General features: G+C 41.3%; 1 protein-coding gene and 1 pseudogene across 1 annotated transcript; one reads left to right on the top strand and one right to left on the bottom strand.

Moving 5' to 3' along the window:
- Nucleotides 1-2,094: 2,094 nt before the first annotated feature.
- Nucleotides 2,095-6,031, bottom strand: LOC120023476 (KATNB1-like protein 1). Its single transcript, XM_038967503.1, has 10 exons — nucleotides 5,899-6,031; nucleotides 5,120-5,246; nucleotides 4,921-4,958; nucleotides 4,161-4,428; nucleotides 3,916-4,031; nucleotides 3,775-3,825; nucleotides 3,586-3,681; nucleotides 3,407-3,505; nucleotides 3,204-3,297; nucleotides 2,095-3,105 (listed from the first exon to the last, which is right to left on the bottom strand). The coding sequence occupies exons 2-10, from the start codon at nucleotides 5,237-5,239 to the stop codon at nucleotides 3,073-3,075; spliced, it is 915 nt and encodes a 304-aa protein (XP_038823431.1). The 5' UTR covers nucleotides 5,240-5,246; nucleotides 5,899-6,031; the 3' UTR covers nucleotides 2,095-3,072.
- Nucleotides 6,032-6,436: 405 nt separating this feature from the next.
- LOC120023307 lies at nucleotides 6,437-11,253 on the top strand (annotated as a pseudogene).
- Nucleotides 11,254-13,431: the final 2,178 nt, after the last annotated feature.

Here is a 13,431-nt window from a genome sequence, read left to right as displayed (position 1 = left end):
TAAGTAGTTTGTGTGTGCACTTGCGTTTGTAGCTTCACGGTCGTTTGTTGTTTTTGTTAGTTTGTATAAGTGTTTCGTGTTACGTCTTCGTATAATAAAAAAGAAGATGTATTCATATCATGCTGCGCCTTGGTCCAATCTCTCATATCAAGACGATCGTGACAGGTAGTGACTTCTAGTTAAAGTAAAATGTATTCCATTGGTGCCTAATGAACATGACCCAAGACACGCATCATGATACCACTATTTATAAGGCAATGCCTATAGATCAAATAGATTAGATCAGTTTCACTCTCCAGATCAGAGTTCACCCTCTCCATTCACCATGGCATGCTGAGAAGTGTCAACATCTTTAGTTCATAACAACAATCAAAACAATCAGTCCCTAATACATTCATGGCTTCACTCATATAGATATTAACATACTAAACTCAAATCAATCCTTCAGTTTTAAAAATCATTCAGTTTCCAAATCATAATTAAAAACCCAATTAATTATCCAACCAAAATGTTGAATGACATTGCTCAGTGATTCAAATTGGTCCTATCACTCAAAGTAAAAAAAATCAATTTAACACACATCAACATTGGCAGAATGTACATTGATATTAACATCCAGTATAATTATCCCATAATTCTACTATTAACTTTTTGTATCACGATTATAATACAGATCAGTATCTCAATGCATTCTTAATCTAAATGACTATAATTTTATGTAGCGTAGACCTCTACAATCAACCTGATACCCCAAAAGTCTAAAACTATTTTGGGCACAGTTGACAAACCCCCTCCTTCAGGCACCGATTCTTCTGGCGTCCTTTTCGTCTTCTTCAGATAGCTTTACAGTTCAAAGTGGATGGCCATGATAATGTCCCAATTTCAATGTCTCACCTGAGCCGCCATCACCTTTACCACCCATTATGTCTCGTCCATTCGTCAACCAGTATACCAGCAACATAAGAGAAGTTTAGAACATATCTCTCCCCATGCTCACTCCACGTGGACTCCTCTCACTCCTGAGATAAGACATGAGAGAAAAGCAGTTGATAGCTTAGATTGGATGCTGTACACCGGTTGCTGGCTCGGACTCATTTCTCTCGGTAGAAGTGGTGCAGACAGGGCCGTATTGAACGCCTTTGTCACTCTTCTTCAGCCAGTTAGAGGGTTGTTTGAGGTACACACACTGTTCGGTCCAATTATCTCTTCCATGCATTAAGATACAGTCTGATGTCACTTTTCATGATAACCTCGAGAGGACAGATCAGAACAACAGTTTAGTTCCGTTCATTAACTATATGATAAATTATTACTTTTACCAATTATTCTTAATACAAATGTCTAAACATATGTCAAAGCTAATAACAACACATTCTATTGAAACTATTATTTCAAATTGCCTTATACTCCCCATCACACTGTCAACTTCATCACAGAGCCACAGGATCAGGAAGTTAGACCTATAACCCATCGGGAACAAAACAAACAACACAACAATACACTCCTTCACATATCACTCAAGGTGTGTAAACTTCAATCCAAAACTTCAGAGGACTGTACCCTCCCCATTTTTAACACATTACTCTCCATGAGAGTAATGTGTAAAAACAAAAACACTACTACTGGTCAAAAAAATAACACAACATTTAAAATAACAAAATCAAATTAAAATCACTACTCTTAAGAACTCCATAAAGAAAAATTATTGTACCCATATGGTCATAGGAAAATAGACTTAAGGCAGCCTACCCTTAGTCAAAGGCAACGCCCTCTCCTTCTTCCAAAATCACAAATATCATAATTATCAATATTACAAATGACCATGAAATCAGTATTACAAATGACCGTAAATACATTATCCAAATGGCTTTCCAACAGTTTTCATTTATAGACCAGTGTCTGGCCCTCCGACTCCAAACTGGAACCATCTCTCCCTGGTACGTTATAGAACAGAAACATTAACTCATGCTCTGGAATGCTCTTTAGGTTTTATCACCCAAAAGACATCGTAGATCTCCTGTCAGTGTTATCTCCCAGAGGCCCATCCTCAGTAGAACACACATACAATAGTTAAGAATACTCTATTCTGTTGAATAAAACAACCATTTGATGCAATAAAAGTATTATAACGTAATCTTGCAATTTTGCTCTCACAATTGAAACACATTTCTTCATTATTTTGGAGAACCTCTGCACTAAGACAACACATACAAGTACCTTATGAATAGGGGAAGTAATATTTCCTAACCATGTGACCTGACAAATAAAAACGTAGTTATACTCTCAGCCCTAGTTATCGGCTCTAACTAGGGCTTGGAGTATTTCAGTATAGCCTGACTAAAAATACATGAGAACTTCAGCTTTGCTTTCGGGGCAGTGGCGGGTGCTAATAACTAATAACTAATTGTGCTGTACTGCTGCCCGGCTGGCAGTCGCTCTGGAGCTGTCGGCACTGGCCAACACATGCTCCCACTGAGACTCACCTCTTCTCTCTCACCACTCAGTGTACCCCCTCTCTCTACCCTTTCTCTCCAACTCCATCAACCAACAGCCAACCATTCCACTCTGAAACACCACTGCCTGGCTGAACACAAAGGTTTCACATAACATTACTGGCATTTTCATTTAAAAATAATTTATTAATTTACAATAAAACAATTTCAAGTACCATTTTAATTCATCCAACACAACTTAAATTGGTTCTCTACTGTAACCAATCAATTGCACTCACTTTTATTCTTTGAATTAATTTCATACCTATGAAATTTAGTGAGGTTAAGTCATGTTAGCAATTGTGGACAAGGGTTGGTCATCTCAAATTGTAATTAAAATTCTTAAAAAATAACAAGGCACAATCATTGTCTGGAGTGGCTCTCTGGCACTCTACAGCAGGCACTCTTTGGGCACTGTTTAGGAGCCATCAAATTAATTTGGTAATGCTTTTCCCCACATCAAAAGTCAAGTAGTGCAGATCATTGTGTCACAAGTCTATTGTGTTCTTATGTGGTTTCCAACTTTACAACAACATGTCATGAGGACTGGACTGGAGCTTGGCATGGGCCACCATTGCGATCAGGGCAATTGTAACAGGTAATAGTCTATAACCTAGAAAACAAGAACGAAGATGACAGAAATTTCACTAACACTATTTGCACTTGTCTTAGATATATTCAAATGACCATGTACCGTAAATTAGAACCCACCTTTGCTATTTCACCTGCACTTCCTGGAACTGAACTCAAATGAGGCTCCTGGTTCCAAAACTCCTTTAGCTGCTGTTTGAACACTTCGATATTTCTGCAATGATCATTAAAAACAGAGAAGTTTTAGTTACACATGGGGCGTGCCTGCTCCACAAAGAATACACATCTCCATAGCTTCCAGTCAGCATGTTAAGTAAACATACCCATCCATAGATTGCGTGTCAGTTCCTCCACTTGCTGAGAGCTCTGGCCACCAATGTCTTAATACTGATTGTACCAATCGTAAACCAGCTACCAGGTGCCTGCAAGACAACATGGGATTAGTTTAGTTGGATTTTCAAGAATTTGTAATGAAAAGTGTGTCATTAACAGTGGTACTCACTCTTCATATGGAGTAGTGAGGACCTTTTTCACTAGGGGGAAAAGGTCAACACAACAGCCAATGGAAACGCTGGGTGACTCTGACTCACCATCAAGGCTATCGGTGAAAGATATATAAAGATAATAAATGTCATGAAACTTGAATTGTAATCATTGCTTTTTACCCCTAAAAATCAACTGAGAAATGTACCTTTTTGTTATCACTGGAAGAAAATCAACAAACACACCAGTGTCTTGGATCCTGAAGGAGAAAAGAGCTTTGCTATTATAGAATCACAACTTTGTGTCAATAAAGCCTCAGATATTTCAATCTTGACAAGTTCTACTGTACCTTAAAAAATACGTAAGCAGTTCTCCAACATTTCTTTGCCACAGGGTCAAAGCTACACTAAGTCTCAGATTTCTTCCAAAGAGCACCTCTGTCATTGTGTTATGGTCTTTTGACAACTGAAAAACAGCAGAGCGGTGGTGGAATACATTCAAATATTTGTGACAACAAGCATATCACGATAAGATAAACAGACAACCCACCCCAAAGACATTAGACAAATATAATACACTACTGATATTTCACACCTCTGTGAAGTAGTCACTGTTTTTTGAACCAGCCTCATCAGTCTTGTTAGGATGGGGGGCAGTGAGTGGAAACTCCCATGGGTCCATATAGAATATCTCTTCCATGTCCTGCACACAGGCCATTTCGTTCTCCTTGTTGGCCACATCATAAGTTTTCCATGTGGCTGGCTGCTTCCTTCGACAGATATTGAGATGGTGGGTCTTCCTCTTACACGACACAACCCGCTTCTGTCTCCCAGGGTTGTTCCCTGAACGACCTGCTGGACATCTACAGTATGAAACAGAAATATGGCTGAATACTCAGAAATACTACACTCAATCATAAATTATATGAAACAATGAAAAAAGGTGTGTACGTTGTTCCAGTTGAAGATTTCATTAGTGGCAATCAGCAGTTGAACAATACCCCCCGCCCCTGTTTTAGTAAAAAGCAGGATGGGGCTGGAGAAATGTAACCACTCTCAAATTCATAGAGCTACGGATACAATGACTGACCTTTCATGATATCAAAATTATAGTTATAACCATGTTTTGAGGCTATATAGTGTTTGTTACATTTTCTTTGTTTACAAACATTGGAGTAAGACAAGCTTATATTTGGTTCTGATAGGGTAAAATAGTTGAACTAAGCTCATGAGGCAAAAAAAAGTTGTATTCTTCAAGAGTCCATAGGTATCATTAATTTATACATACAAAGACGAACGTAGCAATGGCAGATTGTCCCTTTAAACCTGTACTTTTGAAATGGCAAAAAACCTACCTCTTCTTCTTAACGTCTTCCTTTTTACAGAAATCCAACTAAAAGGTAAAGACATATTACAAAATCAATTTCAATGAATTGTATGGAGGTGTTACCAAAACATTGTTGATACAGCTCTATAATGTCTATAATGTATTGTTACAGTAATATAATAGACTGCAATTAAGAAGAATCATAACCCCTCCTTGCCGAGACTTACCTCCTTGGTGTACTTTGGATGAGAGTAGCATACTCTGTACTGGATCATGTCCTGCTCTTCAAGGCTTTGATATTCTCCCTCGTCACTATCATGCTCCTCTGGCTCCCCTGAGTCCATCATCAATATCCTGGGGGGTAAAGTACACATTGCAATCAATATACATCAAAACTTCTCACACAAACACAAAGCTCTGTAGATGGTATGGGAATATCCAGAGAGAGAGAATGTACAGCTGTCTGTATAAGAACAACTGTTTGAAGGGTTGACAGCCTAGCGAGAACCTGAATTACATCACATTGAACATACACTTAAAAAAGTCAGAGATACATTAAGAGGCAAAATTATTCCCAGGTCTTTCTTTGGGCCTATGTTTGCATAGGGAAAGAATGTATACTAGCTACACCATGCAGCTGGGTAAACGTGTTATACCCACAATTCCTCGCGGGCACGTTGTTTATTATTTTTTAATAATGATGTAGCCAGAAAAGGAGAGCAAGTTTGGCTAGCTATGTTTAGTGCCACTTTTGGTTATGTTGCACATTTCAATTTATAGGAAGCTAATGTCAGTTTACCATTGTCACGATACATATCTCTCTTAAAGTTATCAGCCAGTAAAACCGGCATTGTAGTTTTAACATTTGCAGCAAGAGAGCTCGAGACAGCAGTAATGTGGAAAGATAGCTACAGATGAACTCAATTAACGTTGCTTGTTAGATAACTAAAACGTCCTCGAACTAACCTATTGTAATAGCTAGCTTGCTGTAGCTGCAATCACCTACCTGTCAGTGTTGATAGACCTTCTAAGATTTTCTGATTTCACAAGGCTGGTTTTGCTATCCGTTCGCCTTGGTTTCTTAACCCAACCGGAGCCCCTGTTACTTTTCTCAACTATGACCAGACACGGTTGGGGATTCATAAATGCACTCAATGTACAATAGGAATACTGGACTATTGTTGTGCACCCCCTAGTGTTCAACATGCTTAGTGCGTTCCAATTCAAAATGTAAATATTAACTGCTTTAAATACAGAATGAATGAGTTATCTATTTTTGGGAACTTTTAGGTTCATCCTATTCTCGTAGTGAATTGGATCTTTCACTGCTTCACTCTAAAATACTATTTTAATAGAACGTTAAGGCTGCTTGTATAATTGTATGGAGGCAATCACAAAGTGATACAGTTCTCATCAGTTAGAAAGCCAATGCAAGAACATATTAACTCAAAGTGAATGAATTGTCCTTTAAATGAGAACACATCAACAATCACAAGCACACATCAACAATCACAACCAACATCATATGCTTTTATTGACTCATCATGCCTTGCCACACTGCATTTGCTGACTCCACAGTCAACTCCACAGGCTGCTGTTTCATCAGTTTGGTAGACTGATTCTGATTTCCTTATCAGAGACACACTGACTGATTGACTGACTGTGCAGTGCTCTAGCACTACTGTATAAAACACTAGCACTACTGTATAAAATTTGTAAGTCGCTCTGGATAAGAGCGTCTGCTAAATGACTTAAATGTAAATGTAAATGTAAAACACTAGCACTACTGTATAATACACTAGCACTACTGTATAAAACACTAGCACTACTGTATAAAACACTAGCACTACTGTATAAAACACTAGCACTACTGTATAAAACACTAGCACTACTGTATAAAACACTAGCACTACTATATAGTGCACTAGCACTACTATATAGTGCACTAGCACTACTGTATAAAACACTAGCACTACTGTATAAAACACTAGCACTACTGTATAAAACACTAACACTACTGTATAAAACACTAGCACTACTGTATAATACACTAGCACTACTATATAGTACACTAGCACCACTGTATAGTGCACTGGCACTACTGTATAAAACACTAGCACTACTGTATAATACACTAGCACTACTATATAGTGCACCAGCACTACTGTATAAAACACTAGCACTACTGTATAAAACACTAGCACTACTGTATGAAACACTAGCACTACTATATAGTGCACTAGCACTACTGTATAAAACACTAGCAATACTATATAGTACACTAGCACCACTCTATAGTGCACTGGCACTACTGTATAAAACACTAGCACTACTGTATAATACACTAGCACTACTGTATAATACACTAGCACTACTGTATTGTACAGTAGCATTACTATATAGTACACTAGCACTACTATATAGTACACTAGTACTACTGTATAATACACTAGCACTACTGTATAGCACACTAGCACCACTGTATAGTGCACTGGCACTACTGTATAAAACACGAGCACTACTGTATAATACACTAGCACCACTATATAGTACACTAGCACCACTGTATAATACACTAGCACTACTATATAGTACACTAGCAATACTATATAGTACACTAGCACTACTATATAGTGCACTAGCAATACTATATAGTGCACTAGCACTACTGTATAATACACTAGCACTACTGTATAATACCCTAGCACTACTGTATAATACACTAACACTACTATATAATACACTAACACTACTATATAGTACACTAGCACTACTATATTGTCCATTAGCACTACTGTATAATACACTAGCACTACTGTATAGTACACGAGCACTACTGTACTAACAAGTCATATCCAGTGAGTTTAACCAAATGTTTAATTCACAAATCCTGTCAACAGGGAGATCAAAAGAACATACTTCTGAGTTATTGAACAATACAAGCCTTTTAAGCGAGTTTCTCCCAGTTTATGTAAGTGGATCAGTAAGTATCCAGGGAGGTAACTCTATCCAGGTTGGCAGGGTGAGCAGTCTGATCAGCAGGCCCCCTCACTGGATAACTTTGGAGCTTTTCTCCCCAGGACTCCCTGCCTCTATGGAGATCACCTGGACCACCATCAATGAGACAGAGGAGAGCACCATGGAGTACGGCCTGTGGAGGGGGACTGTTTGAGCTGACCGCCGAGAGCAACGCACCTCTTTTTGATAATTGATTTTACCTTTATTTAACTAGGCAAGTCAGTTAAGAACAAATTCTCATTTTCAATGACGCTCTAGGAACAGTGGATTAACTGCCTTGTTCAGGGGCAGAACGACAGTTTTTTTATGGACGGGATCAGAAGGGAGGGAGATCCACATACACAGGGTCACACTCACTGTCCTGAGACCTGCATCTGCTTATGTTAGGTTTCCATGTTCACCGAACTAGCATGATGGATGTTTATGGCCTGTCACATTCGGTCATCATCATAGTATTGATAGAACAGTGTTTTCTTTCCTGTGTTCACTGCAGTGTACCACTGTGGCAGTGAGGCTGGCTAGAGTGATGTGTTCTCCTTTACTGCTCTGAATGAGAGTGCTAGCTGGAGTCCCAGGTTTTCCATCTATGGGGACATGGGCAATGAGAACCCTCAGTCTCTGGCCAGACTGCAGTAGTAGACCCAGGTCGGCAGCATTTATGATCTCATCCTAAGTGGTTGTGCGGCTAATTCCCGACTGATTGTCATAAGTGAATAGCATATCAATGTTGCCGTTGCATAATAACTTCAATCATAGTGGTATACAATTGTGGTTAACTTTGTGTCACCTGTCCTTGTGCTTGTTCCAGGCATCCAGGAGGGTGTCTGGAACCCGGAAGAGCTGTTCGACACGTTCCTGCACGGATTTTCAGAGGAAGTAAAGGACGAGCTTGCAGCCCAGGAACTACCGACGGATCTCGACTCATTCATCGCTTTAACCATCCGGATCGATGGTCGGCTACGGGAACGTAGGAGGGAGAAGAGGTCTGATTGCGGTCCCAATCGCTCACTCAAGGATCCCACCTTGCATCTGATGAACTCCGGAAGTCCCCGGGGTCTTCGCCCCCAAGAGGATCCAAGCTTACCCGAGTTCCTCCAAGAGCCTCCGAAGACTGACGATTTGTCCCAAGCCGATGCAGCCGAAGGAGTACGCAGACTTAACACCCAGAGTTGTCTGTATTGCGGTACTGTCGGTCATTATGTGTCTACCTGTCCCTTCAAGAGACCTAGCTCATTGGTAGGAATGAGTACTCTGGTGGGTCTTAGGGATAATGTTGCTTCTTCCCCTACTCACCCCCCTCTCTATGCCACCCTGTGGTGGGGCGACCAGTCCAAGTCTCTCCAGATACTCATCGACTCAGGGGCTGATATGAGTCTTATGGATGTTACCCTGGCGTCCGAGCTGGGCATCCCCACTCAACCCCTCTCCATTCCCATGGATGTTAGAGCGCTGGACGGGCGCTCTATAGGCCGGGTCACCCACCATACCACCCCCATCAACCTACGAGTGTCAGGGAATCACAGCGAGACGATCCAATTCCTGCTAATTGAGCCTCCGCAGATTCCTGTGGTATTGGGATTCTCTTGGATCCAGCGACACAATCCCTCGACTGACTGGTCTACTGGTGCCATCGTGGGCTGGAGCCCGTTTCATGCCCATTGCCTGAAATCAATAACCCCTCTGCTGTTCGTCCTCTGTTGCCCCGTACCCTCCATATACTTCCTACTTTTCATCTGTCTAGATCTAAACCCATGTCTCACAGCCCTTTGTCTCCTGTTTGTTCAAGTCAACCAGCGTTTTGTCTCAGCTCCTGCTTTTCCCCAGTCTCTCTTTTTCTCGTCATCCTGGTTTTGACCCTTGCCTGTCCTGACTTTGGGCCTGCCTGCTTTCCTGTGCCTTTGCCCCTACTCTGGATTACCGACCTCTGCTTGACCTGACCCTGCGCCTGCCTGCCGTCCTGTACCTTGGCCACACTACTCTGGATTATCGGCCCCTGCCTGCCTTGAACTATCGTTTGCCTGCCCCTGTTGTTGCAATAACCATTGTTACTTCAACACAGTCTGCACTTGGGTCTTACCTGAAACCTGATACTTTAGGTGACATATGGAGCACACTTTGGAAAAATTATGCAAAGCATGACGAACATGTGCTTTTTTGTTTTCTAGGGGACTTTGCATATGACATGCATGAGGTAAAATATCAAAATATTTTTGTTTTCTGTACACGCTTGTCCATCACTGGTCAATTGGTAGAATGATACACATACCATTTATGCTAAGCACGTTCTCATGGGATTTTCATGACGTTAAACTATGGCATACAGGGGCACACTCAAAGCTTATGGTATCCTCAGGGTAAGATGTAAAAGTGGGCTCTGTCGTCATGAGCCTAGACCACTAAAGGCCATCTGGGTATCTGTTTAGATCCATGATGATATATGAGATAGAGCCACTCTGCCCCTGCTCAGTCTTATCTCTAGTGTTCGCCTTTTCATCAGCAGATCTTAAGAGCCTGGGCCATGGTTAAGACACACTGCTGTAATGAACTGCATAGCTGTGAAATGCCTTAATCCTGTGCTGAACTCTGGAATTAGGGACATAACACCTAGGAAGTACAGCACCAGGGCTCTATTCAGCCGAGACAGAGGCCATGTTTCCCTAAACCTAACTGGCCAGCGCTCTTCATAATTACTATGACATATACAGGTATTAATCCCCAATGGTATACGTCAGTGGCTGCTGTTTCCCTGAAATTAAAAAGCAAAGTTGGCTCATTTCATACTTTTCTCAAACATGGAGAAAAATGCTGGACATTCTGAGCAGACAACCACAAAAATTAATAACTGCAATTCATGCTGAGTTTGAACTGGAATGTCTAACTCTGTTCCGCGGCTTCCTTGATATTATAAATAGAAAAACAGAAATAGAAATTCTGTCTGAAAGCTCATTAAGGGCAATGGCAACTGAAAACCAGAAGACGGCCATGCCATCCACCGCAGTGTGTACATAAGCTCAATTGCCACCATTAGAATATTTGTGAAATTAACAGTTCTGGTTTCATTGGGGTTTTGTTTGGTATGCAAATGGAACATTCCTAAAGTTGTCTGGAAAGATTTACAGTACTTTAGCTTTAGATAATTGAATGTGCGTTTTACATTTATTCTGTCAGCGTTATTATTTCAGACTTCATTAGCACTAATACTGTGTATTATGCTGTGGTAAATTACTAAATCAAACTTTTTCAGGACAACGGTAGGATTGGAGATGAGTTCATGCGTCAGATCCAGTCCATAGCTGTCTACGTGCCCTATATGACCTGTTCTGGGAACCACGAGGCTGCATAGTGAGTAGGACCTTAACTTGACCCTCTCTACTTATTTACTCCTCTCTCTCTCTCTCTCTCTCTCTCTCTCTTACTCTCACTCTCACACTCACACCCACACTCACCAGTCATTCAGTGTTAAACTGATGATAAAAACTGACAGTGTTATGAAATCTTCATAAACAGTGAGTCAACATGGTTGAAGTCTGCTTACTTTCTGCTCCCCATTAGCCAATTCTTTCCGCTCCTGGTACATGTTTTGGTGCATTCTGTACAGGTCACATCTAATCAATGCTATTATTACATGGTTTGGGTAAAAACTCAGTACATTCTGCATTTCATATTGGTAAGACAGACTGCCAGACCTCCCCAGACTTGGTATCCATAATGTGCTACTGTAATGTACTGTGAGGCAGGGGTAGAATCTCAGAAAAACAACTTTTTGGTCAGAGTGGAGCAACCACAGCTTTTCCACTGTTGAAAACACTTTCGTCAACTCCACTGTGCCATTGGAACATATGGGAGCTATTTCAGCTTCTAAGTCTGGAGCTGGTTCAAGAACCACCTACATCTAAACAAGTAATCCTTGTCCAAAATAAACACTGGCTGAGACAGATCAGTTTCCTATCTTGCGTTTAAGCCAATGGAAACAACTGACAGAAACTCTATTTACCCCACAATGACTCTCAGACAAAGTCTACTGGGCTCAAATAAAATAAAATTGTATTTGTCCCATGCTTCGTAAACAACAGGTATAGACTAACAGTGAAATGCTTACTTATCAGCCCTTCCCAACAATACAGAGAGAAAAATATAGAAAAATAATAACACAAGGAATAAATACATAATGAGTAACGATAACTTGGCTGTATACACAGGGTACCAGTACTGAGTCGATGTGCAGGGGTAGGAGGTAATTGAGGTAGATATTAATATAGGTAGGGATAAAGTGATTAGGCAAACGGATAAATACTAAACAATAACAGTAGCGTATGTGATGAGTCAAAAGAGTTAGTGCAAAGAAGGTCAATGCAGATAGTCTGGGTAGCTATTTGGCTTCGGTGTAGAAGCTGTTTAGGGTCCTGTTGGTTCCAGACTTGCTGCATCAGTGGGTGGCTGAAGTCTTTGACACATTGCCTGATATAGAGGTCCTGGATGACAGGGAGCTCGGCCCCAGTGATGTACTGGGCCGTACACACTACCGTCTGTAGCGCCTTGTGGTCGGATGCCAAGCAGTTGCCATACCAAGCGGTGATGCAGCCAGTCAAGATGCTGTCAATGGTGTAGTTGTAGAACTTTTTGAGGATCTGAGGGCCCATGACAAATCTTTTCAGCCTCCTAAGGGGGAAGAGGCATTGTCGTGCCTTCTTCACGGCTGTGTTGGTGTGTGTGGACAATGTGAATTCCTTAGGGATGTGGACACCGAGGAACTTGAAGCTTTAGACGCGCTTCACTACAGCCCTGTCAATGTGGAGGGGGGCCTCCTGTAGTCCACGATCAGCTCCTTTGTCTTGCTGATGTTGAGGGAGAGGTTGTTGTCCTGGCACCACACTGCCAGGTCACTGACCTCCTCTCTATAGGCGGTCTCATTGCCATCAGTGATCAGGCCTACCACCGTCGTGTCATCAGCAAACTTAATGATGGTGTTGGAGTTGTGCGCAGCCGCACAGTCATGGGTGAACAGGGAGTTCAGGAGGGGACTAACATTATGACCACACCGCCCGCATCTCGTGCACGAGCGTTGCAAAATACATTTACATATACATGTTATTCAATCATTGCACCCACACTTCTCACGCGCGTCAATGAGCGTCTGCGTAGCCAGGCGCTAAAATAGAACTTGGTTCTATTTGTGACGCTTGATGCACTGCAAGTCCTGCGTCTCCCATCTCCTCATTGGTTTTTAGGAGCATATACCGACGTAGGTCATTGAAAGATGAACTGAGGTCCACACTCCAGTCCAGTTGGTTGTGGTAATGCTCCTTAAAGTTGGTTGCCAACCGCCATATAAAGTCCAAAGTAGAAGAAGAAGACTGAAGGAGGAGAGATTACTAGAAACTAACTCGGTTTACCCTTTTATCTGAGGATTAATTGTCGGAGTAGAGGACCTTGTGCATTTCAGGTCAAATAACAACCCAATGATTATATCCCAGGACAAATTAGCTAGCTAGCTACATTTCCATAAATGTTTAATGCTTTT

The sequence above is a fragment of the Salvelinus namaycush genome, chromosome 28 (assembly GCF_016432855.1).
Source record: "Salvelinus namaycush isolate Seneca chromosome 28, SaNama_1.0, whole genome shotgun sequence".
NCBI lineage: Eukaryota > Metazoa > Chordata > Actinopteri > Salmoniformes > Salmonidae > Salvelinus > Salvelinus namaycush.
Note: the sequence above shows the minus strand (reverse complement) of the source record. Positions and strands in the feature narration are given on the sequence as shown.